General features: G+C 40.0%; 1 protein-coding gene across 3 annotated transcripts in view; it reads left to right on the top strand.

Moving 5' to 3' along the window:
- The window catches only part of LOC122769568 (protein yippee-like 1), a 29,647-nt gene extending 3,035 nt beyond the window's left edge, over window positions 1–26,612 (top strand). For 2 of the 3 annotated variants that reach the window (XM_044026192.1, XM_044026191.1), the window contains 4 exons: window positions 4,986–5,270; window positions 17,477–17,520; window positions 20,498–20,606; window positions 21,884–26,612. In XM_044026192.1, the coding sequence (XP_043882127.1) occupies window positions 5,154–5,270; window positions 17,477–17,520; window positions 20,498–20,606; window positions 21,884–21,973 (360 nt within the window). In that variant the 5' untranslated portion in view covers window positions 4,986–5,153 and the 3' untranslated portion in view covers window positions 21,974–26,612. Of the gene's footprint in view, window positions 1–33; window positions 501–4,985; window positions 5,271–17,476; window positions 17,521–20,497; window positions 20,607–21,883 lie in introns of those variants that run through there. The other variant, XM_044026190.1, reaches the window with a different exon arrangement.
- The last annotated feature ends 863 nt before the right edge of the window (window positions 26,613–27,475 follow it).

The raw sequence follows: 27,475 nt of genomic DNA, 5'->3' as shown, positions 1-27,475 counted from the left end.
TCACTTCAACTGATCAAAATAGACACCCAGTAGCCCCTAGGGTCAAGACCTGTGGTTTAGAGAGTGACGAAAAATGCCTGTGATATTTGAAAGAAATTCAAATCAAAGAACTACTTTAAAGTCATCTTTCCATCAGTTTTCATCTTTCCCACGGGAGCCTGAAGGCAGCGCGGTCGCTCATTGGCTGCTTCTGGCTGTCATTCACACGTTCATCTCCCTCCCACGTGGTGACGTTTCTGTAGCAAAGTAACCAGGCCAGTCCATCACGCACACAAAAGACACAACAAAAGCCCGTGTCGGGAAAAATGAGATCCGTCAGCACCAAAAGGACACAACAATAAGTTCCCACCTGGCAGCACCACACATGGAGCGGAGCCTGGGACGACGACAATCATTTATTTTACTTTGAAAAAAACAAAACAAAAACAACATCCATGTCTGTCTTCAGCAGGCAGTTTTTCCACCAAGCTGCGTTTTTTTGCTCAGATCTGATCCAGGTGGTGAGTACAGCAGGGCAATGCTTAGCTGTAGGAATAAAAACTAAATAATAAAAGAATAAATAAAGCAGCAGACGTGTTGTGTGTGTGGTGTCGTGCGTCGGGGAAACTGTGAAACCAGCTCAGCGACACTGTTGCTCTGGAGCTGGCGTCGTATGCTCTTTGTTGTGGATAAACACGTTTAGAAGAAGATGTGGAGGAAATAGAGGACTGAGAGAAGTTGCAAACGCCTGTAATGTTCACATTAACTTGTTTAGATGATTGAAAGTTGCATTCAAACGCGTGTTGTGCTGTAAAAGTGTAGTTTTTTGGGGTTAGATGGAGCGAGTCTTTTGTCTGGACACTGTTCTTCCTGTTGTTAGTTCACAGTGTGCTGCTGCTGCTGCTGCTCTTTGTTTTCACTGAGCTCATTCTGAACATCAGCTGTTCCTGCTGATTTACCTGTCCATCCTGCACTCATGTGCACACATGTTGTTTTTCTCTTGATTGTGTCTTTCAAAAAGAAAGAAAAGATAATAGAACGGTGTTAAAATGTGAATGTGACTGGTCACAGATGAGGAAGGTTGTGAAACAAAGGATACAGAGTACTGTGGTGACAGGTCACCGTTTCTGTTGCAATCTGGACTCAAAGTAATTTATCAGTGTTGTGATTTTTATAAAAGTATCAAAGTATAAATAAACAGCATTAAGAGTAAACACAATAAATACCATGTGCTGTTCAATAAATGTCAGCCTTTACAAAGAAGCAAAACAAACACATTTCAGAGTTTGGCTGTTTATTTATTTTTTTGGTCTCTCTCTCTCTCTCTCTGTGTGTTCTTTGTTACCCTTTAAGGACATTTTATGGTATAAACACTGCCCTTGTTGAGACCAGTAGTCCTGGTCCTAATGAGGCAGAACCCCATTCTTGAGTCTGTGAAATCTAAACGGTAATGTGCCGCACACAGCTGATTTAATCAAGGATTGTGATGATGCAGTGCGACACACTGAAGCTCTGTCTGTGTGTGTGTGTGTGTGTGTGTGTGATTACCTTTCCACATGCATGTGCTGGCGGGGTTAAACTGGGCTAATTCAGAAAGGGGATTGAGTCCTTTTCGTAAAGGGATTATGCCTCAGGCACCTGTGCAGATTATACAGTGTGTATGTAAATGTGGCTCGTCTGGTTGCAAGTTTTCACCTTGTCTGCCAGGTATGTTTTTGTTTGCAGAGCAGCCACGCTTTGACACCACGTCACGGCTGCTTCCTGTTGAGTTGCGGAAGTGTCTTTGTTTTTGTGTCTGGCTTCTGTGTCAGCGCTGCTTTTCCTGTTGCAGCACTTTGAGCTCAACAGGAAACTTCCAGAGCTGTTAAAGCTAATTGTCGTTGTGCTTTTTTGTTGTTGTTCTTTGCAATGGTAAGCTGTGTTGTTGGTGACAGTTACTGCCGAGCATGTGTGCTACTGTATAAGTAGCAATATAAGCATATTGTTTCAACTGATCATGAAACACAGGATTAAATTTACACCTTGTCACCCAAGACGTTTGTTGTAAACAAGCAATGTTTTCAAGTGATGTATTTGGTGATATCTTAACAAAAAGGAGGGCTGGTGTGCACATGTACATTTTCAGCTTTTAAACACACTAAAGTTAAGTCTGTTTGCCCTGTTTTGCACCAACGTGAGTTATCTCTGATTCTGATGAAGACACAGTAGTGAACTGTTGGTCCGTTTGTGCTAAGGCTAAAACATATCAGTGTGCTCCAGTCCTTCCTTTATAAAACTTTGCTGTCAGTAGTCACAGGAATCAGCTCACTGAGAACCTGTTAATATATTGGGTGAAAAAATATTAAAATATGTCTGCCAGGGACTTAAACAGTAGCACGACAGCATAGAGAATAAACAAACTCTACTAAAGTACTGAGCATCTCCTTACAAGGGGATGTTTTGTTACCTTAATTGCTGTCCCTGTTTTGTCTCCTTTGTCTTTACAAGAAGCAAAAGCTACTGAGCAAATAATGTGCTGTCTGATTTTATTCAGTTACAGAAGACACAACATGTCCCCACCCTTGTCATCTGACGGTTGACATTCACTTGCCTCTCTTTGAAATTGTCTTACATTGTAAAAACAACAACGTGTTAAATGGTATGTAAAAATGGACATAGTCTTCCAGGATGACAGGTAAAGCCTATGAAGTTGGACAGAAGTAGCAGTTATTCACCAGTGGGCGACCGCTAATCGCATCCAGTGAAGATTTTAATTGCTGTTAACCAGGAAATGTCCACTGTGTAAGAATAAGTGATATCTAGTGGCACGTCAGGGAACTGCGGCGCCTTCACACAGAAAAGACGCAAACACTCTTTCACAACTTTCTCCACTTTGCCACTCTCTCTCTGCCGTTTCCCCTTCAGTCAGCGCAGTAAGTCTCCACTTCAAGACACAGGACCACACACTTGGCTTTCAATCAAGCAATCTTAGGGAGGAGATTCCAGAAACTTGCGTCATTTAACGTGACTTCAGAACATAAACACACATGGAGGTGGACTATTAATAGCCGTTGTTTGTGCTATGTTTTGAGCTGAGAAACGCAATAAGCTGTGGGATGAAGTCATGGCTGAAGACGAAGAAGTTACAGTTATTAACAAAAGTATGCAATATCCGTTTCCCAGTCAGCTCGCTCTCATTGGTTATTGCAGGTTCTGCTCACGCCCCCAATACTGTGCAGTCGTAAATATCAAACATGTTTAGTACTTACGATTTGTAATCGGGAACACAGATGATAAAATCCCGTCTGTTAACCCCTCACACTAGGGCTAAACAATTCATCGAAATGTTATCGAAATCAATAGGAGCTGCAATTTTTGTTAACATTTGTTTTGTTATCATTTTACATTTACATTAATTATAGAAGGACATAACAGACAATGATAACAAAGTTAACAAACACAGGAGTGGTTGATGCACTACTGTTTGGTGCTCGGATAAATGACACAAACTTACTTAATGAAATTTGACCATCAGCAAAATGTTTCAATCAGATTTTTGTTTAATAATTGAAGTTGTACGCCTGAATTGCTGGTGATGTTGTGTAACCATGGTGTTTGACTTCAGGTGATTAAATTTGGGTCTCTCGGAAGTCATAACTGAGGCGTTCATTTGTGTAAATAAACTTTGCTGAACCACAAATGGAGCTGAATAGATTATTTCATGAGCGTATCAATTTACCCAATTTACTTTGAATAATTATTTTAATATCTGCAGCCGAACATCCTTGTTTAGAAGTACTATATCATGTATATACATATATATATATATATATATATATATATATATATATATATATATATATATATATATATATATGTATACTGCATATAAACATAAAAGGCAATTCATTATGATCAAAGACTTTTTCATAATCAAAGCTCACTCACAGCTGTTTCCATCATTACACAGCTCCAATTGTGTTTTCTGGACGCAGTCAGGGCGAGTAACACTATATTAACAACACATGATAATAACCAATGTACTATAGAAACACGCACGTCAGAGGACACCACGGCTTTTTCCTCTCTTCTCTCTTATTGTGTGAGTATGTGTGCGTACACGTGTGTGTAGGAGTGGGGGTGAGAAAACTAGGTCATACACCACAGGGTCTTGGAGACCTCAGACAGACACGGTTGTCACGGAGGTTCCACAGTGGAGCGTTAAGAACAGTTTTTCTACTTGTGAAATTTGAAACATGGTTTGTTTGTTTTTTTAAGTGAAAATGAGAATAATGATGTAAAAAATACCATTCTCTCTGATATCGCGAGTTGTATTCATAGCTTATTATAACCAAGTAAATGTTACTCTTCTGGAAATACACAGCACTTTGTATATCGATATATACAAGGCAGTCTCTCCATCTCTGAGTGGCTCGGCTGATAATGACACTTTTTTGTTTCGTTTAGATCGTTTTGCAGCATACACCGTCATGATGCTTGCATGATGCTTAATTGTTATTGTGGAATTATCGATTAATAGCCTACAACACAATTTAATTGAAGCACTAATTGTTCCTGTAGTATAAACAAAGTCTGTAAGATTGATTACAGAATTTAAAAGATTGTCCTGTGTGGGATGTTGTGGATAATTACGATGTTCTTAAGTGGTAAACAAACAAAAGCACCTAATCTTTATCTCAAAGCTGCAATATTGTCATCCTCCATGTATGGTGTGTTAGAACAGAACAAACAAGGACTTGCTTGTTTTTTGCGTTTACTTTGCGCCAAAGTTTGAAACATGTTTTGGGTGTTTGTGTTCATAATGTTAAGTTACATCACTGTGCGTCTGTGTTTCGCAGTCGACAACATGGCACTTTAATCACATAATAGATGATTATAATCAAATGATTGCTCTGGCAAATGAGCGGTGTTCATATTGGAAATGCAATCAGGATCATGAGCTCTAAAAATAAGACGCATGAAACCTGTCGCTCACCACAATTCTTTTGACCTTTCTCCCCCCACAGGTTTGATTTTCTCCTGTGGTGTCTGTGTGGAGCGTGCCACACACCCACTCCACAACAACGACGGCTTTTGCTTGCATCTTCCAGTGTTTCTTCTGTCAGCAAGTCCAGCAGAGCTGCAACTCTTCCAGTGCCAGCCCTGACACCAGCGAAGAGCCCTGCCCAACTGACATGGTGAAGATGACCAAGTCCAAGACTTTCCAGGCTTACCTGCCATCCTGCCACCGCACCTACAGCTGCATCCACTGCCGGGCACACCTGGCCAATCACGACGAGCTCATCTCAAAGGTACAGCGGCTCCACATGCACTCAAAACTCACCCTGTCATTTCACTTCAGACATCCTGCAGCATTTGACATGACACTCACCTGCTGTGTGTTAACAGTATGTTCAGGGAAAAAGGCTGCAATTCTCCCATTTGCCAGTTTAACTGAACTAAATCATTCATGTACTTTCAGTGTAGGCCCGAGTTAGTGGGTAGTTTGTGTAGCAGTGAAGTAAATGTGGGTCACTGTGTCATAGTGAGCTGTTTTTAGTCATGATGTCTGTTTGAAAACATGTAGCAGTGGACCATGCGTTAAAGTGACAGATTTTTTACGCCACACACACACACACACACACACACACCTCTTCTCGTGCTCTCGTTTCACCTCGGCTTCCTCTGATGTTAAATGTGGTTGTGGTTGTTGCAACTGTCAGCTGGAACAGCCAATCACATCGAATTTGTGGTTGAGCAACTAACCTGCCGACGTGAAGTGAGGCAAGCGGGTCTGGAGAGAGGAGAGAGTTGAATATTTGCTCTTCAATAGATTAAAAACATGATGAAACATTATCTAGTGACACTATCAAATATTAACTACTGTACTTTACTTTGCTCCCAGTATGTATGGATTACATTTTTTTATGAATTTGCCCAAAATAACAAACAGAATAACATAGAGATGGGAATCGGTATCGGTCCGATATTGGTCAAAATCACTGGATCGGATATCGGACACATAAAAATGTCCAAAAATCATACAAGTCATGTTTGGGCTGTTTATTACAACAATATTTGTTACATAGTTGGAGAATTATGTCTTTGAAATGACTCAGCATAAATGTGTTGTTAACAGCTTCATAGTTCATAAATGATTTAATGCGTCGGACTAATATCGGTAGATACTCGGGTTTGTGATATCGGTATCGGACACAAAAAAGTGGTGTCGTCCAATCCTGAATATAATATCCTGAAAACAAATTGCAGCGTTTACAATTTTCATTTATGAACGATACGTTGCCTTAGCCCAAGTCATATACAACGCATTATGAGACCGTAAACAGGGTAACCATGGTAACAATTGCATGTTACAAAGTCTGCACTGCATGCAATAATTACATCAGGCTCAGACAACAACCAAAACAAAAATACAAATACCTGTCAGGTTTGGGTCTAAACAGAAAAATGTGACCTGATCTCTACTGCCATAGTGGCTAAGGTATATGTAGATAAGGTATATCTAGTTATTTGTTTTGACGACATTGTATAGATGTAGGATTGTTCATGAAATGTTAATGGGAAAACATTTATCAAGTCAGCTTCACAGGAGGGGACGTTGGTCTACGGCGTGACAAACGAGCAGCGTTTATGCTTCAGTTTGTCAGGTTAGAACAAAGTCGAGATATTTTATGGGAATTTATGCACTTTTTCATTATTCAAGTCAGACACAGATTAATATGCAGACTCGTCTGGTTATCAAAATGGCTATCCTTGTCTCATCTTTTGACTCGCGCCGTGAGTCATGGTGATAAGATTTAATGGTGTCCTTGTTATATTTATAAACCAATAAATCAGCGCAGCTAAAGTGTGAATTCTCACTCTGCTGGGACTCAACGGTGATTGAGTGTTGTCCTCTGTTATTAGTTGTGGCAAATGGCACTCGAGTTTGACTGCAGCGAGTGCCGTTTTGTTTCACGCTCACCTGCATCTATTGCATCTGTAAAGTTCATGTCTAGACTGATGCAGGAGCAGAAATACAGTTAGGCCTGTAAAAGAATCTGTGTTCCATTTCTGCCAGATACAATCTCAGAGGGTGGGATGACGTCTATTGCTGATCGTTTTCACTGAAGTGTCTCTGCACTGCACAAAAGAGCCGGTCCCTCTTACAAAAATGTCCCTGCCTTTGTTTTGTCTCCCTGAGCATCTCTGGTAACCTCACACTAACTTTCAAAATGTGAGATTGAAAATCATTTCAATCTGGCTTAAGGTTTGCCTCACTGCCCACATGTTTTCTGTGACTACACAAAAATGTTTTTGTTTTATTTGGTGATCTTTTTAGGGTGAGTAATGAATGTTTCTGATAAATGATATTTACCAAGGATAAATGCCTATTGCAGAATCCCAGAGCTCAGTGTGTCCTTGTCCAATTCCTCAACAAAAGTTAGAGAATTTAAAAACCCAAACAGATTGACTTTATTACAAGTTCATCTAGAAAAACTGAAATGTAAAAAGTAACTATTTTATTCTATAATGACATAGAGTTCATACTTTTTTATAAGTACATTTTCTTGATGAATTGATTTAACCTAAGCTGTCCAACAAATGCCCAAATATTCATTTTAAACATAGCAGAAAATCCTTATGTTTAAAAATAACAAGTTTAAATATGTATTACTTTTGATGGATCTCATTCACTCATTTGTGTTAAAACAGTTTGTAGCATACAGAGCTATTTCTAGCACACAGTTGAAACATTCCCTGCTTATTGACTCAGCGATAATGAGTGATTTATTTTGTTGCCACCAGATCAGATGTGTTTGCACTTTTTCCCCCTGGACTTAACTTTTAGCAAAATTATAATCATCATCATCATCTGCACCAATCGTTCAGCCCCAAAAAACACAACATAAATATTATTAACTTCCTGTTCCTCTGGTTTCATAAAAATGAGATCAGATACGTCAGTCAGTTGATGCAGTGTTTGTTTTACAGTGTTGTCAGAAACATTTATCTGTTAGACTGTGACCTGACGTGACTCCAGAGGACAGTGTATTATAAGTTTCATGGCAGCTTCTTCTCAAAGTAATAATTCAGGGAAAATGTTTTGAAAGATGAACAGATTAAGAGAAGACTTTTCAAAGACTCCATGTCAGATCTTTGAGAAACTATCAGGGGCAAAAACTAACAGTTTGGAAAAATGCAACCCATACTTTCTGGAGCTGTGTGGAGGAGAGAGCGACTGTTCATTAATACTGAATTCATCCTTCCTACCATAGAAGAAGAGAACAATGCTACAGCTCCCTCGGATGCGTCTGGATAGAGCGGCTCATAGCTGAAAGGCGCCGTCAGGCAGGGGAGTCGGGGTGACTACCGGTTCGAAGGTCACCAGGTCGAGGCTTGGATGACTGTCCTTGGCGACTGCGTCCTCCATTGTCGAAATGTTTTTTCTGCTTGGTGAGCGGGCTTATTCTGCACCCAACGCGTTCTATGTGCATGGTTCCAAAATCTGGGCTGCACACACAGAAGTATACCAGGGCCTTATTGACGTGTTTCCTATGAGTGGAACAGTCTGGTTTCGGTACCATACATATTTGTTTGCATTTCCATTAGGAATAGTACCAAAATAATCTGTTCCATTTTTGGGTACCCTTCCATTGGAGTACCAGAGTAATGGTACGGTACGGACGGAGCTACACTCACAACAGCTAGCTGATCGGATGACAGAAAAGCGGCACTTCCTTGCAACCGGTGTTTTTTCAACGCTGGCAGTCTGTTCTCATACAACAGTAACATCTTGTTGAGATAAACAGCCACAAACCAAGCAAGAAAAAAAAGCTGCTGGATGTCCTCCTTTGTTGTCTGTTGTGTCATGTGTAAAGCCTGACCCAGGGTTTTACCCTTCCAAACCATACCGTACTGTATCAAACTGAACTGTATCATGATGGAAAGACCTGGTCAGGTTGGATATCTACAGGTACATTGCAAAATGATTGCCTGTATGTATGCCAGTATTGCAGTCTTATCAAATGTAAACACTTAAGGCTTGAAAAACCCTAAATCATTGGTTGATAAGGTTGTGGCTGCCAGCATTTCACATCCCATCCTCAATTATTGTCAATTCTAGCAGGGACGAAAACCAACAGAAAAACTCATTTTACAGTCACATTATATAGTTGGAGGCTTAAGATTGTGTTGAAAATGAAATTGTCATGCCAGGTCTGGACATTTATCTGTCGACATAAACCTGAGTGAAGTGCAAACAGCTTACAGTGAGTTGGACTTAGCTCTCTCAAACCTTCTTCTTCTATAAAGAAATAACAGATTAAGTTTAATATTGAAGTTCACACTTAAAAAGCATGACAAGCTACCGAAGAGCTGCTGTAATACCAACTGTAAAATCAACATCTGTGATCAGAAAGTTTTAAAATGTAGTGCGACTGGAGCTGTGACCTTTGAGGTGTTATAATAAGACAGTGTGCTGCTCCCTGTGTGTTGCACTCTCACAGCACACTAACTTCATTATTCAAATGGCAACGATGAAAGATTATCATTTCTCACACTTTCATGTTCAAACTCTTTCCTGTTTTTTTAATTGTAGCTAGAAGGCTCGCTGCGTTAGTGCAGACCTCGGTAAACAACAGCCACCACACTGTTGTTGTTCCTTTCAACAAGATCAGAGGCCTCAAGATGGCAATTTTGGATTTGTGAAGTCTGCACAAGGATTTCACGGGGCTTTGTTTGTTGCTGTCGTAAATCACGCTGGTACACCTTCAGCCAAAGAAAGCAGTGCTCCTCATTCGTCTGCACCTCACTTAATCTGCAGCGAGCCGTGTCAGAGATGTGGATTCATGGTCACTGCGAAACCACGGAGACGAGGCGGAGTTAATAGTTTGATGATAAAGTTTTTTCCGTGTGAGCAAAGTTTCTTATCTATCTCACCAAAACGAATAATATATGGGTTTTATAGAGAAAGAAAAGAGATCGCTTTGTTGTTTCTGTTCATGTAGGGCTGGACAATATGGCCTAAAAATGCTGTCACTATAAAAAGACTTTCAACAATCTACAATTATTACCATAAATATCAGATTGATTTTTGCTCCAGAATGAAACTTAACGAAACCAGTTAGTTGTGGCTTTAAAGTTCTTAACAGATAGAAAAAAAATGTGATTGTAAAGTAAAACTAGGGCACCATGATTTGGGTAAAATATTTAATTATGTATGTGTTAATATAACTTTGAAAGGCGAGCTCCATTTCAATAGTTACTGTTATAGATGTGAAACAAGATGGAGCATTACCACATTAGAAGTGCATGTTCTGCATGGATGATGAGGTAAAGATATGAATAGTTTCTTACTTATATGCATAAAAATGAAAAGAAGATGAATTTGCAGCCTTTGTGATTTGCTAATTGCATTTTCTTTTTTTGATTTGAAAATGATACATTTTTAACCCAAGGTAAAAGATTCAGTGCATTTACGCATCTCAAAGTGCTTGCTCAAAGCATTACAATTTCAATAGATATTGAACCTTTTTTATATTGCTACTGAGAATTTTATTAAGATATCTAGTATTTTTTATTATTGCCCAGCCCTACATTCATGTTTCCAGCACTCTTCTTCTTCCCCCCATGTTTTTAGCACATGTCACATGTTCACACACGAGCACCGACTGTTCATCCTTGTGTATAAACAGAGTTACTCATAAATCATTTATAGGTGGTGATATTAGCGATTTTAAAAATCCTAATTTTAATTCACTCATTTGTGACGGTAGCACCAACCTTCATCGCACTCTTCCAGATTCTTAACTGACTGGAAGAGAAGTCAAATCAGAGCAGAACCTTTTTTTTTTCATCTAAGGCCAGAGCTCCATCTCACAACCATTTTCACTTCATTGTGCCTCCACGTGGCCTTGATTGACCACAGGAGTATGTAGTGCAGGAGGAGCGTTGGCTGTGATGCAGCACGGTGGAGTCAGCTGAACATCCACAGTTTAGTCCGAGCCAAGAAGCCGAACAGAGGTCAGTTGTTGAAGTGTGTCAGCTTGTAAATGAGGTTTTAGAGGCAGCTGGGGGCTCAGGGCTGAACTTTGGAGAAAATAACACTGCACAGGGCTGTTGAGTGACTGTAGGTTCTTCCTGAAGCAAAATAGGAAGTGAAAACATTAAATAACCACCTTGGCTGTTTTCAGAAAGAAAAAGAAGCTTGTGATTTTCACCAATCCTACTTTTCGCTTTATTTACAACAACACTAAACATTTTTCTGACAACTTGATCATCTCAACTGCTAGCGAGTGTTATTGACAGCTGGTATCTTCCTATAGATGTGAATGAATGGCGCCAGTGCTGGTGTCAAGCTGTGAGAGTTCACTGTGCATTTTTAAATCCACGGAGATCGAGCAACATCCTTTATCCTACCCTTTATATATGTCTATAACCTTTTCATGAGTGGACCTTCTTCCAAACCTGCAGTAAAAATGACATTTTGACACCTTCTGATAAATGTTCCCTCATCCTAGAACGCTTACTCATCACACCACAAATAATTTTTGTTAATATACAAGATATTAAAGTTAATTAGCTTTGGATTCTAAACATGATGGACAGTGATCACTACACAAGTGGAATCTGTTGCCTGTGGATTCCCATCACTCTATCCGCAATCCACCTCTGCTGGATCTTTGGTGATTCAGTAAAACTGTTGGCCTCTAAAGCCTCTTTCACACTGAAATGAGTGGGTTTTTGAAAACCTACGTGAACCTGCTAAAAAGGTGATAAACACCTTTCCCTTTCCCTCTGCGTCACCTGTGTCAGATACAAGACACGTCTAAAACAACGGCGACACATTGGAGCTCAGTGATAATGTCATAATTGTCACTTCTTTGTATGTTTTATTCTGGCCCCTCTGATCAATTTATCAACTGATCTGATTGATTAAATAAATGTATTGAGCGCTGTCTCAAGTTGTAATTAATAAGGTTCTTAGCATTGCGTCAGAACTGAGGCCAGAAACTCAAAAATGAAGCGGACAAAGAAGCAATAACTGGTCTCACTGGTCAAAAACCTGTCAAACCTGGGATAAACAGGTTTCTTTGACCAGTGGCAACATGGTTATACTGCATGTGACAAAGAAGATGAGAGAAACACATCTTTATGAGCCCCTGAGGTTGGTGTGGGAGAGGCTAAAAACATTAAAGGGTGTTTGTGTTTGCTTTTATTCGAGTCACGCCACATTGTTTGTAGAGAAGTGATGCCGGGACAGGAATGCTGGAAAACTACTAGAGAACCAGTGCGCAGCAGCCATGTGACGCTGCACAGGGAGTTCCCCCCGGTGCAGGGAATAAAAGTCTTTGATGTCACAGAGAGTTGACGTCTTTGTTGTTTGACTTGACCTTGCTAAACCCACCTGAGCATTTCTGTCATTTTTATTGGGCTCCAAGGTGTCACTTTCTTGGGTTACTGTAGTGAGACTGAAAAAACTTGTACATGTCGCTTTGGATGTTCTTTTAAAAAGTCTTTAAATGGTTACGTTACTAGTTCCACTTTCTCAAAGCTAAACATTTGCTGCTTGTAATCTACATTCATTAGTAGAGGTCATGCTGAACTGTAGAGGTCATGGAAGCTGTTGGCCAGTAAATGATGTGTTTTTTTTTGTTGTCAGGTCACTGGTGGAGTCATTGTTTCTAACTGGTCTGAATATAGCGGCATGTCGTCCTCTCTGCTCTGCTCTTCTTCCATCCACAGTGTTTGAGTTTTTTTGCGTGTTCTATGACAGCACTAGATATAGCTACAGGATTTTCGATATGTTTGCTGGATAAACATTTTTAAACGGCTCATAAATATTTAAGGAACGGCACTGAATTTGAGTTTGATGGATTTTGACCGGTCTATTAATAAGCTCTTTATTCTCTGCCAAGCCTCATTGGCATTTGTGCGTCCATGGCAGCATCATCAGTCTCAGCATCAACCTTTCTAAACCTATTAGGTTACTCAGGAGAAGATGACACCGTAGTCTGGTGTTTTTCATGACATGCAGCCAAAGGCCACTCTCAGCATCCATGTTTCCTTTGCCATATGAATTTTTACTGCGACGCTCCTCCAGAGTTTTTCTCTTCTGAGCACAGAGTAGGAAGTAGAGGTTTCTGAGGGACTCCTCAATTCTGGCAAATTACTTCCCACAGTTGCAGACTGAGTGCTGGAAATCTCCTGAGCCAGGTTAAAAAAAACAAAACAGTTTCCCTCCCCGAGTGTCTGCGTAGAGTCTTCGAGGCATGCCAGCCGGCGAGAGAGGATGCAGATGGAGCCTGAAAGAGAGAGGATTAACCTGAGCACATGAGCCAGAAGGAAGTGAGACAGGCACAGTTCCCTTACACCCCCCCTCCCCCATTTCGCTCACCTCCTGACCTCAACCACTAAACTAAACATGGAAAGCATCTGAAACAAAATCACGCCCAGAGAAGATGGTAACGCTTACTTTTGCAGTAAACTTTCCTGACAGAAGGTCAGTGTTGGATGATGTTCAGGCCGTGCAGACCTGTAACTTTTCTGCCAGCAGTGATGCATGCACTTAACTGCAGCTTACATCATCGAGCTATCTTGATTTAATTTACAAGTCAATTAATGATTTTGTGTCAAATCCATAGAAGCTGTTAGCTTGGCGTGGCACACCCAGAAGTAAAAATATATTATATATTATATTATAATAGCCACCTGGGGGCGACTCCACTGGTTGCAAATAGAACTCTGAATAGAGGTTTATCAGCAAACTTTTGAGGTGTCATTCTCCTAGACCTGGTCGGTATGAGGACCTTTGTGCATGTTCTCCACCTGTGTGCGTGGATTCAAAAATATGGGGATTAGGTAAATTGAACACTAAATTGACCGTAGGTCGGTTGTTTATCTCTATATGTGGCCCCCTCTGTGACCCTCATGAGGAGGATTAAACTGGTAGAAAATGGATGGATGGATGGATGTGTCATTTTCCTGAGTAATAAAACACAATGTCAGTGTTTTAAATTATGTTCCCATTTAGAGGAAAATTGACAATATTGCACATATGAGTGGACACGTCTGTGAATTTGAAAACCTCAACATGGCACTGACCGAATTGTGAATTCTCACATGTGACATCACAACCAGTTGCCACTTGGTCATAACACAGTGACAAATACCCTTCATAGTTTACCAGTCCTCATCATGACATCTGTCAGAGTCCCTTTTTTCCCCACCTACAGTCTGAAACACCAACATATTTAATTTTCCATGGTGTAAAACAGAAAATGCTTATTTTACTTTGTTACAGTGATCGTTTCGCCTAGTTACAGTTGCTGTCATTGTACAATCACTGTTTGTAAACACTGTAGCTAGATGACGACGAAACATAATCACTAACTTCACTCAAGTCGATACCTTCACCCAAAACATGCTGCGAACAAGAAACGCAGCCACAAAATCAGACCTGACATCTGTTGTTATTGTCACTCTGACTCGCATCGTTTTAGCATCGCTGTCACTTTCTATTTTTTATTTCAGCTATGGGTTACACCTTTACAGCATCGTCCTGAAATCCGATTGCAGTGCGAAGAAGTTGTCAGCTGAGTGTGAAGGCTTGTATAGGTGCAAGTGCGGTCAGAGAGCGTGAAGATGAAGACTGTGTTTAATTCAGCACTGTGGTTCTGTGTGCCGCCGCCGCCACCGTGCTAATGGAAGCCAATCTAATGGATTGATCACACTTTGCATTTGTCGCCATTAATGGAAGCCCCCACTTTTCAAGGTCAACACAGTTTCATGAAACTATTTAGCAGCAATGCAGTACAGTATTTTCAGTGCAGTGGTGTTACCCTTGCAAGTTATTACATGTACGAGGTCCTCCTTCAATCCTCAAAGGATAAACGATAGATAAATGGATGGAGGAATATTGTGTCTTGTGTCTTTTCTCCTGTTTGTGATCACAACTATGATGAGCATAGTAGCTACTGGCATGGCACCATAAGAGGTAATAGTTATTACAGTATAGGGAGTATGCGAACGCTGTCCCGCTGTTTCTCTTAAATTCATGGCATACGACTAAGGCTGGCGAGATAACCCCCTTTTATGTGTCAGATTCCAAAACCAATACCAATATCAATACTGATATCAGTCCAATACAGCCGTTTAACCAAAGTACCCTTACTGTTTTGCTTTTTCCCCCTTTTTGTTGTTTAAGCTTAAAATACATCTCTCACTCACAGACTGGTCACATGATGTTGGTGGCACACGTCTGTTTACAGTCAAAATGAACCATTTATGTGAAGTTCACTGTTTTGTTTTAGATCCTTTGGCATTTTACATTTATCTTTTACTAATAACCGATCGAGTGATTTTGACACGTTATCGTCTTGATGTTCAACACATGAGTCTTATGATCAACTGCAGCACAAGCCGTATAGAGAATACAACATAAGTGGTTGAAAGTGGTTTTATAAGTCTTAAAATTTTATTTAAAGAGTTTCTGTGTTGATGAGGATTTGAACCGTCACCTTTAAACAGTCAGCGTCTGTTAACACAGATGGGACAAGTCCATCACAGCAGGTCTCTTAATAGCTTCTAGTTAAAATGAATTTAATCCTGCTAATCTACATTTATTATGATGCACATTTTAAGGATATTTTTAGAGAACTCGCTGCTGTCTTTTTACCTCTCAAGGTGGATTTCTACTCTGTGGGTTCAGCTGATGGAGCAGATTTCTCTGTGTGAGGTATTGTTCTCCTCGGTCCCGTGTCATCAAGAGGATTCTGGGATTTTGAGATTTGCTTTGTAGAATTCATTGCCTGGGAACAAGCAGGTTTTAAAACAAGTACCATTGCTGCAGCTTTAGAAAACCATCTTGTTAAACTATGTTACTCATGTTTTATGAAGCAGCAGCAAAAAACAGTTCTCACTGCATTCTTACATTTTGGAAACAAACCCTGCTGGATGCTGTTTGGTCATCTGATATGATGGAGGTTGTAAGTTGTGTTGTGTTTGCATTAATAAAAAAAAGAAAAAGATTCAACTCAAATTATGGACACTTTGCTGTTAAATGAGTCAGCGTCCCCCTGTCCCCCGTGTGTTTAAAGCCAAGTTATCTACAGTGAATCTCACAGCAGCTTGGCTACAAAGACAAACACTGCCCAAGTAAAAATAGACTGTGGAAAACGGATAAGGGCAGCAGGAGATGTAGACGTCCCCTTTTTGCCAGTGGTTAAGTTGATGGCTGAGCCACAGTGAAGTACAGATATGACCCCCCACCACCACCACCACCTCACCCCCACTCTCTCTGGACTAAACACCGTGGAGAGAACTTGTTGTCGAGTCCACAGGGATTGACCCAGTTCCCTCTCGCAGCTAAAGGTCACATGTCTCGTGGCTCTTGACTGTATATATGTGTGCACATTTCAAACTGGAAACACAAACAGCGAAGTTGACGGCGCTACAGTAAGACAACAACACCTGCGGCGACAAGGGGGTGGGGAGCAGAGACAGGAATAATAATCTTTGTCGTTTCAAGCCAAACTGCTCTGGTCTGAAATAAAACGTTTGCTGTTGAGACAAACACTAACAACACTTGGGCAGCTGAAAGTTGTCCCTGGAGCCTCTGTAGTGGTGGTGGCTGTGGTCAGCAGAGGAGGCAGCTGGTGCTCCTATTAGGTAGTGTTAGATTGGTGCCCTCAACCGCAGCCACAAACTTATCTGCTGCACTCATTTGCAATGGAAAACACAAAGCCGATTGAGGCCGGTCTGCCGGCCAAGGATGACAGGGCGAGAGAAGGAGAGAAGCCTGGCAGACTCTGTCGTCACCCACTGTGGCAGCTTTACTGCTCTCTGTTTACATTAATGTACAGTCACGTCATGTGGCCACTCGGAGGCACGAGGATATTTATGAGGGCAGGCTTTAGTTTACAGTCTATATTCAGCACAGCTATAGAGGTAATCATACTTCTCATATCACTTTAAAACACTTTGGTCAGCTTGTTGTTGCTTTTATATACGGTTACATGAGATTTATCGCACATCTTGTCTTTTTTTTTACCCTGTTATTCACCCATATAGTGTGCACAAACCAATTAAGTCCAATTAAAAGTCTACATATATTTAAAATGTCCAAGTGTACGACAGTTTCTGAATGTGCTTTAAAGATTATTGTTAATATTTTTGCATAAAGGTTAGTAATTCGAACCTGGAGTTTGTGGTGTTTTTTCTTCTCAACAAGGAAATGAGAGCACCCGACGTCCGTCGTCCCTAAACAGTTTCCTCTGTCATTAAATATGACACGGCGATAAAAGACTTTCTCCTCCCCGAGCCGAGTTTTATTTCTCACCTCCAGCCAACTTGAGTGTGGGAATCGTGACAAGGTGGAAACACAAGTGTACACAGCACATATTGGGAGAAAAAGCAGGACGTCCCTGGCTCACATTCCTGTACTGTGCAAGTGTTTTTTCACGGTCAATATGTCACATTATTAATTTTATTTCTCTTTCTTTCTTTCTCATTTCAGTCATTTCAAGGAAGTCAAGGAAGAGCCTATCTGTTTAATTCAGTGTAAGTATGAGCCTCGCACCTGCAGTTAACTGTGTTTGCTTTCAGAGTGGTTTGGGTTGTTGTTTTTTTTCTTTTCTGGTTCTGTCGGAGTAATTTACAGTCTGATCTGGGGTTTGTAAATAAAAGAGACACTGACTCACATGTAGCTAATTTGTTGGACAGGGTGATAAATGGTGTTGGTGTCGTTCTCGCAGGTCGTCCTAATGCTGCTGCTCTGTTTCTATTTAGTGTTGTTCTTTACTCTTGTGCACTTGTGTTTTCTCTCCAACACACTGCAGCTGTTAACCATTGCTGCCAGAAAAAGGATGTTGACGCAAGTATGACTGAAAAACATGCACTTACCTGAAATGTAAGAATGCCTGTGTGCAGCAGAGCCACGTGAGCCCAGCGACATTTACACATCTAAAGGTTTTAGCACCAGCCTCTTGCATCTGATTTATTTGATTATGAGAATATTTTCTTTTTGTCACTTAATCAGGTAATTGGGAAAATTGGGAATAAATAATGCCTTGTTTGTCTTAGCACAAGGCACATTTGCGCCAACCTCTGCTCATTTGATGCCGTACAACAGGGGTCGGGAACCTTTTTGACTCAGAGAGCCATGAAAGCAAAATATTTGCAAATTTATTTCAGTGAGAGCCATATAATATATTTTAAGACTGAATTTAACTAAATGTGAGTATAATAAGCCTCTGAATTTATTCTTTTAAATAATGTTGTTATAATACTCACCATTAATGCGACTTCTGGTTCTTGTGGACCCTTTTATTGGCAGAACAGCAAGACTTTCTTTGCGCAATGTGTCACCAGCAGCATATCTTGCAATCACACTGAACTGCGACAAATGACTTACGTCTGTTGACTCATCCAAAGCCAGGGAATAGAACGGTGCTGCATTTATGTCATTCACTTGTGTTTCCTCCACTTCCAAAATCGATGGATGGATTAAAACAAGTGATAATATTTTATGCTTTATCTGAAAACCCGAAATCTGCGAGCCAGATGCAATCATCAAAAGAGCCACACCTGGCTCGCGAGCCATAGGTTCCCTACCCCTGCCGTACAAGGACATTGTCTGGATTAACGGGACGTCAGCGAGATAACATAGTGGTTACGTTAGAATAGACACTGTTTTCTTTTCTTTTGTAAATGTTAACTCTTAATCATGTAATCGTTTTCAGATCTATTTTCCCTTGGATATGTTCCTTGGTGCACACGTACAAATTCAGGGGTGCGGCAACGTTTGGAGCCCTCGTGCTTTTCTTTTTAGCATGCTCAGGATGAGCTGTGGCAAATAAAACTAATTGTTTCAGCTTCCTCCATACACATTATAAAATGTGAAGCACACAAAAGTCAGGGAATGTACCAAATGCTGGAAGTTTTTATTTTTTATTTACATTTCTATTTAACATACAAACTGGCTTGTGGAATGACATTAAAACGTTTCATTTACTTCATAGAATTAACAAATACAGTTTGAGGCAAACGTTTGCTATAAGAAGTCGTACAAAGCCAAATTGCGTGGCTCTTATTTTGAAAGCCAGGTTGAAAGGAAGTGGTGCTGAGTGACGATTGTGTATTAAGAAGAAGTCCGGACAGCTGGTAACTTGTTTATAGTGGAACAGTATCGGTGAAATTTGTTTTGGGATTGTTTTGCCTTCTTTAAATAATTTTTACCCGAAAATGTACATTTATCTCAATCTTTGCAAAAGTGTTTCACGTTATGTAATAATGGTTTGCACTTCCAGGCCACCATACATTCAAATTACAAATGGACAAAGTGATCGAGAATTTGGAAATCTGTTAGTCTGGAGTCAAATCCAATAAAACCCCGTAAACACTGATTTGAGTTTTATTTGCAAAGCGTGAAGTTGTGTTGTTGTTTTTTTAGACGTTTGTATCACATGTAACCATTGGTTTTGGATAATTGATTACACAAAAGTAGTGAAAATCAGGACTTCATTAGACTTTGGATTCTTTTGAGGCAGGTTATGTTTAATCAACATGTCTACAAAGAAGCTTAAACCTAATGACTAAATAATTGCTTTCTGGCAAATCAGTCTGATGGAGTTGTTTTGCACTTTGTGGCGAGTTTCAGTCCACGCTGCAGAAACTGCCGACTAGGATTCATCACTTTAAATCCTTGAACTGTTAGTGATTTATTTCTTGGCTGCTTGGTTTTTTGGGAGTCTCTCGGCCTTAATGAACCACACAGAAGTTTCTCCACCTCTAGAGGTTTGAGACATTTTTCTGGTGTCACCGAGCAACTGCTCCGTGCCACCCGAGTCTACATTACTTTGTTCTCACCTGCCATAATAAATTGAGAGGCACAAGCATTTCTACTGGCTCTACAGTCATAATAAAGCACCCCGGAAGCCAGTGAAGTGTTTTACAGTGTTCTGAGGGTAAAAGTACATTTAGCCTTAAAACTGTGACATTTGGAGGAGAATTGAAGTTTTGCAGGCGTCTACATGTAGCCTCGGTGGATATGATTGTTTCAGCCACACTGGAGTGAGTTTATTTGTCTTTTAAACTTTAACCAAAATCCCATTTAAAAGTGAATCAGCAGCAGCAGCAGCAGTAGCAGTAGCAGTTTACTGTGAGGTAGTGGTGTCATTTTAGTAGGAGAGAAAAAACAATAGATGTCTCTGACCACAAGTATTTATTAGAATGTTGTGTTTCTATTCTGGGAGGCTATTTTCCGCCATTCACTTTTATAAGAAGATTGTGGTTACTTTGAAAGACTGTTTTGGGCGGAATTTAACATGAGATCAGCAAATGTCACATTTGGGAATTTATTATAAAATGTCAGTGCAAAAAAAGATTGAATGTTAAATCCCCAGTTGTGTTGTGATGTCACTGACTGATTTTGACTTCTGACTCGGTGCTTTCTGCTTCTGTTTTTAAGTTGAAACAACAGAGCTTCAGGATCACTGCTCTTTTTTGACCAGTGCAACCTTTTCTGTCTACCTCACAGGGTGAATGTCGGCTGCGGGCCAGCAGAGGAGCGGGTACTCCTCACAGGTTTACATGCTGTGGCTGATATCTACTGTGAAAACTGTAAAACCACCCTGGGCTGGAAATACGTAAGTAAATTTGCTTTCGCCATTCACTGTAAATGTTTTGCGATGCATCGCTTACACCTGCCGTTGTGTTACTGAGTCACAGTTGCTTTAATTTAAGTGTTGCTTGTTAAAGACACAGTGACAGTTTTGTATTAAGGCTCAGAGGTTGAGCACTTTTTGGTCTCCGAGTGCACAATATAATTACAGAGCTGAAAGGTTGACTGCAGACAGCCAGACTGCTTCCTGTGAGAGTCTATAGTGATTAAACGTCAGACCATTTTGAAGAGGCCTGTCCTGGTAATTGTCTGAAATGACTATAGAAGGGTGTAAAACAACTCAACAAAGTATAAGACAGGGACTCACTTAAAGCTTCTCTTTCAGGGACCAAAACAATTAGAGATTCTCAGAGAAGCCCCTCGAGCAAAGCAGAACTGGTTTACGAAGGCAAAGCAAGCAGAGAAAGTGATCCACGTCGCAGAAGCTCCTTGACTTCCTGGTTCTCAGCAGGACTGAGCCAGAAATCGTGTAGTGTCTAAAATCCTGCTTTTCACTTATAGTAGGACGCATATTATAAAGATGCTCAAATTAAAAAAAATCTTAAATATAGGAGAAGATTTTTCTATGAACTTAAACCAAAGATTTTATTTTTTTATGTCATGCCATCATAAAAGACTGGGGAAACTCAACATGATAAAACTAAGCAAACATGACATAATAATAATCAAACAATAAATAATCGACCACTTAATTAATCTCAAGCCATTTTCATAACCAGTTTTATTCAAATGAGTGTAGGTTCTTGTTTCTGTGCTTCTGCGTGACAGTAAATTGAATATCTTTGGTTTGTGGACAAAATGTCATTATTTTTGAGGTTTGTGATTTTTTTCACCATTTTCTTTGGATGAAACTAACTAATAAATAGAGAAAGTAGGTATAGAAAATGCCTACAAGACAGGCATTCTGGGATTTGTTTTGTTCAGTCTGCATCTCATCCTGCAGAGTTTGTTTTACCTGAAATTCAAGAAAAAAAAATGACATGTTGTGTTCATGTATGGTCATGAAAATAAATGTAAATTGTAAACTGTATTGAACAGGATGTATCCAACAAAGACAGAAGGTTTCCTTCTTTTCTTTAAGTAGGCGAGCCGAGCCAACATTACCACAACTGATCCAAATTTGGAAATCATTTCAAAACATTTCAGGACCTATTTATTCTTTTGTGTTGTCAGTGGTCAGATTCTGGTCCAGACTGGCTCATATTGGTCTTGAACTGAGGTTTTGTCTCCTTCTCTTCACAGGAACATGCATTCGAGAGCAGTCAAAAGTACAAAGAGGGAAAGTTTATCATCGAGCTGGCTCACATGATCAAGGACAATGGATGGGAGTGACGTCGCAGCTGCTCGTACTTTTTTTTTGACCTTGGAATGCTCTTTACTGAACTGCGTGGAGCGATGACCCACCCCCCCAACCCCTACCCGACCCCAGTGCCCCCTACGAACCTCCACAGACCTCCACCCACTTGTGTCCTTCATGTGCGTGCGCACACACACACACACACACACACACGCCCACCTGCTCATTATGAAAGTGAACAGAACCAACGACTTGAAAACTGCGACTAAGCAGCGGAGCGAAATCATGTCACAGGAGTCCCGTCGTTTACTTTGAAGATGTGTGTTCTCCTTTGCAGCTCCTGAGCTTTTGGGTTTGACCCCCACCCACTTAGTCTCATGTCGTGCTCCTGACCTCAGCCCCCCTTCACACATGAACCACGCGTACAAGTGATTATGGTGATATGGCGACCACTCAGCGAGAGGAGAGAGACTTCACTGAAAGGACATTTCTTTGTTTTCCTCTTTTTGCCCATTCATTCAGATGGACTTTTTTTTGGTTATTTGTATTGTTATTTTGTTGTAGTTATAACGTTTGGGTTTGGTATGGTTTTTTGGTTTGATGGCAGATGGATGTTACTGGTTAGCATTTTATTTCCCTGTCAAGTCTCTCATGTCTTGTTTATGCGTTGTTGTGTTTACTTGCTTTTGGCTTCTCGTATCTCTGCCTTTAGCTGAGCATGTGTTTCTTTGCTAATGTCCAAATGAGCATTTGAAAGGGTGAGGAGTGTAGGGGATGGGGAGTTTGTTGTAGTCAAAGATATGTAGCAGCGTCTTGCTTTGTTTTGTTTTTTTACGTGACAAAGGATGGGATTGTGGTAGTGTGGAATTTTACACCTGATTCCTTTTTTTTCATCTTTATTCTTCATTGTGAATTTTAGTTATCCCACCCCACCCCCCCACCCCAAAAGCACCTGGTATTTTAACCTAAAGGTGTGTGTTTATGTGTAGACATATAATATACATACATATATTATATATGTAGTGTTTGACTAAATGCGATTGTGGCTGGTCCCAGTTTGCAGCAGAAAGGAAATGGAGCATAGAAATCATTTCTAGACTGACATCAGTGTCCACTCATCATGAAACAAAATGGCGGATTGTATTATTCCATTGTCTAGTAATGAATTAACAAAAGAGACACGCCTCCATATGGGTATACAGAGTACACGCATCCTATGATTACCCATACATAAAAACTATGAAAAGGTTCGTAGTTTGTAGATATTGGAACATGGATTCTATAAATATATATATAGATATATTTGCTGTCCTGCACAGATGTATATATGCATATGTCTGTGTGTATATATGTACTGTGTGTGGTCACGCATTACACAATGGCATACTTGAACGGCGCTTCTTCGTTTGCACTTTGCAGAGGCCTTTGGTTCATGTCAGTTTAGAGGCAAAACGCTTGTTTCTCTGTCATTGTCTTTTTGTTTTTTTGTTGTGGCCTTCTCACGGACGAAAGTCTGTCAGGACTGTTTAGCAGCTTTTTCACACTTTGATTTTAACCTTATTTAAATAACGTAAACAAACGTTCCCTCTCAGTTTTTGCTTGATTTTGAAAAGTATATCTTTCAAATCTTCGCTGCTGTCCTACAAATCCCGCCATTTCTCCCCCCTCTGGTCGGTCTTTTGCACTTTATTGCTGATCCATCGCTCTCGCTCTCTTCGAGACTATGAATTGTCTTGATGTGGACGCCATCTGTGATTTGCCTCTAAGCCGCATGAATCGTGTGCCTCTTCAAAAATATGAACAGCCTCCCCACTTTTTTTCCTACTGTGCAGCGCATAACTCCATAACTCTTGTTCAAAATGTTCCCTCAAAATAATGTTCTTCACCAAACTCCTCATGACGTTCTGCCCTGTTTTTTTCTTTTTTTGGACAACGGAGTGTTGATATACTTACACATATATATTTTCTATGCTAAGATTTAGAGGTGCAAAAACCAGACGGATAGTCAGTATATTCTTTCTTAAGACTAAAGATGAGAACGAGGTTTGGACTTTGAGGGATGCCCCGGGGCTTGTCACCTGTCTTTTTAAATAATGGGTAAAAAAAAGAAAGAAAAAAAGAAAGGATGACAGCAGGTCGTGGAGGGGCAGGATGGGATGGAAACAATTTAAAAATCAGCAGTGATAGATTACTTTGCCGGCAAGGTCAGTCGTATCACATGACCTTTTATCCTGAAAACAATGACAATGCAAAACCCTTAATAGTCAGCAGTGATACCTACTTGAAAATATATAAACAGTTAAGATATTGGCCCGTGTTACAGTTTTTGTACATAAAGTAACATATTTAAGGTTTTATATGTATTTCTACTGGGTTAGTTCTGTTACTTCCCCAACTTGAAGCACTTTTGTTCACTGTACCTCTGGCTGTGTGAGTGTGTGAATGTGTGTGCATGCATGTGTATTAGCCCACATGCATGTCACAGTGAGTGTTTAGTTCCTTTCCCTCTGACGGTTTTATTTCTTTTTTTTCCGACTTGAGTTTGGAAGTTGTTGTTTTTTTTTCTTTTGCATCTGTTTTGGGTTTTTTTTGTATTTGTTCTCTCCAGTAACCTGTGAGGTCAAGAAACAGGTTAGTTTGTTTGGAAGAGATTTATCCCCATTGTTTGGTCATTTCTTTAGCTTGCGTGGTGAGGGCCCATTAGCAGGCCTGTGTTTAGGTCTCTGCTGAGCCATGTAGACGTTGAGGGGCGAGCTGGAATCTCCCACCATGTCGCAGGGAGAGCCTTTACAAAACCCTTTCACCACCACAATCTTTGTCTCCTGTATAGAGGAGGGCTTTCAGGTTGATGAAACGCTCCCTCTGGCTGCCACATTGGAGGTCCTTAGCATTGGCTGCGCTGGCTGTGAACATCTGATTGTATTTGTTGACAATTTGCTCACATAAACATAACTTGTTACTGTTACTTTTCTAATTCATTTGATCTGATTGTTTTCATAATGTTAGCTTATTACCTGCGTAAATTGCTACATGCCAGTTGTGCACCTGATAAAGTTTGCATTGATAGATATTTAAAGCCGCACCTGTCCTGTTTTTCTCACGACAGATATTCAGGCTTCTCTCCGCGTCGCACACTAACTTCTCACCTAACTGCTGTGGTAGACGCGAGTTTTTCTCTGGGTGTGTTAGAGCACCATGAAATTAGTGCTGAGCGTGGACTTCAAGCTTCCAACCTGACGAAACTCTTTTGTGGTGCATTCAAGTGATTCAAGTGTTACTGTGTTGCTGTTTGTCATCAGTGCTGGTAAACTGTTGCATTTCATGATACACTTGCAAACCACTTGAGATTGAATGTTCATCCATGGCACTGGAAACAGCAGTTGACAAAATAATGTAAATTTTAAAGACTTGTGTGACAAATCCTTAGGTGCTGGGAGGAATATACATTTGAACATTTATAACAACTAGACAAACAGAAATGTTACTGACTTCAGAAACTGTTGAGAAGCACCTGAATGCACCATCATGAGAGGACGTTGAGGCTTGCTTTTGACTTCAGGTTCTCCACTAAACACACTTTCAAGGGCTGTATCCTTCAAAGTTCATAGCCTCTGAACTGGGATGAAGCTTTTTGGAGAAACAATAACAATGTCTAAACCTCCGAGTGCAGAATCCACATGTTATTTTGGCCCAGATAGGAAGATTTAGCACAAGTTTGTCCAAAATAAGAATCTGCTGGTAATAATCAAGTGATCCTTTATCTGTTACCCTCTTAAATCAGTGATTCATTGTGTAAAATTTGAGAAAACAAACTATGACTAAAATTTAATCTAAACACTGATCAAACATGTTGCCAACGGGGTCCAAAAACTAACCTTTGCCTTGGGGCTCCCAAGGTTTTCCCCAGCCAAGTCATATTTAAAAGGTTTAGTGGTCCGACTTTTTTCCTCACGCACAGCCAGTTTCTCCAAAGGATCTCCAACATGGCATTTGTGACCCAACTGCAGGGCCTCTCTCTACTCTCCCTTTGATCAGTCAGCCTGGGTTGAACCAACAAAAAGCAGTTGCCAGTGTCATGCCGGTGTGTACCAAATAAGAACCAGGTTCTATCGAATGCATCAGTGTCATGTGTCAAGACGACAGGTAGGAGTTAAACCAAAATCAAAGAAGAGAAATCCTGTCACTTGTGACATTGTCTTTCTGTAGAATGTTTTGATTCTCTGAACTTTAACGGTGTCAAAGCAGCCTGGATGAAAAAAAATGTAGATATTTGCTGCTGAATACTGTTTACCTTTTATAGTTTTTTTGTTTTATTTTGACACTGGCTACCTACTTTTGTTACTGTTACTTTTTACAACTTACGCAAAAGGATCAAAGGCAGGATTGGGTATAAAGGGGAAAAGATTGAACTGTACGTTCTTTTCTTAGGACTGTAAAACTACAGTTAAAGGTCTAAAGCATGTTGTATTTGTAATGGCTATATGTTGTGCCTGTTTTATTATTATCATTATTATTATTATTGTTTATTTCCTAAATATAAAACAAAAATATTCTATGCTTTTTTTTTATTTGACTACATTGCTTTGCATTCTGTATTAGTAAAGCCATGTCACATGTCTGTTTTCACTCTAATGTAAACTATCAGATATCACAATAAATTTTCAATGGCATTAAGTTGTGGATTTTGACGTTTTTATTAAGTTTTGATATACTATACTAACTATCATGTCATTTGCAGAAGAATCTGGCTTTAAAATAAGAACATTATATTGTACTGCCACCTTTACAATGTGTGTATTTGATTGATAAATGATCAGATATTGGGGAAAGCTACAGTATTTGACACCAACTTCCAAACTGCAAAAATACCCCAAAGGGGAGAGCGCCATTATATACATAAATATATAGACTCTCAAGCAGAAATAAACAAAATAGAACTTGGAAAGGTGATGAAATTAACTTAACGGTGTACGACTGTGTCTCGACTTGTGAATAAAAATTATTATAGGCCTGGCAGGGAATGTGTCAGAGAATGCCCTTCAAATGTAGAACAGTAACTGAACATGAAATGCAGCTGATGTGAGAGTCTTAAACAAAAAAGTGTGTCGAGGGTGCAAGGGATCCAGCAGACTGTCTCGTAATTAGTTTAAAACAGAGACTGGCAGAGATTTTCCTCTACAAAAGTTGACAGAGATGGAAGTCGGGAGTCAGTGGTGGTGTCGTTCATGCATGTTATTTTGGATGAATGCCAAAAATGTGATATTAATATTCAGTGCCTGTGCTTTTAGATTTCACATTTAAATGAAGAAACTGACACAGTAATGCGAAAGCAATATCTCAGATATTGATTATGCAAAAGTACATACTTAAACACTTGAAAATGCAACCACATAACAACAAATCTGTTGTTTGAGCGTCATTATTGTCTTTACTATACTATGACTTTTTTGGGTGATTTTGGACGACATACTATACAATTAATTTTTTGGGTGATTTTGGACGACATACTATACTATGACTTTTTGGGATTTTGGAAG

This window comes from Solea senegalensis, linkage group LG5 (assembly GCF_019176455.1).
Source record: "Solea senegalensis isolate Sse05_10M linkage group LG5, IFAPA_SoseM_1, whole genome shotgun sequence".
Classification (NCBI taxonomy): domain Eukaryota; kingdom Metazoa; phylum Chordata; class Actinopteri; order Pleuronectiformes; family Soleidae; genus Solea; species Solea senegalensis.
The sequence above is the reverse complement of the archived record's forward strand: the minus strand, read 5'-3'. Positions and strand labels throughout refer to the sequence as shown.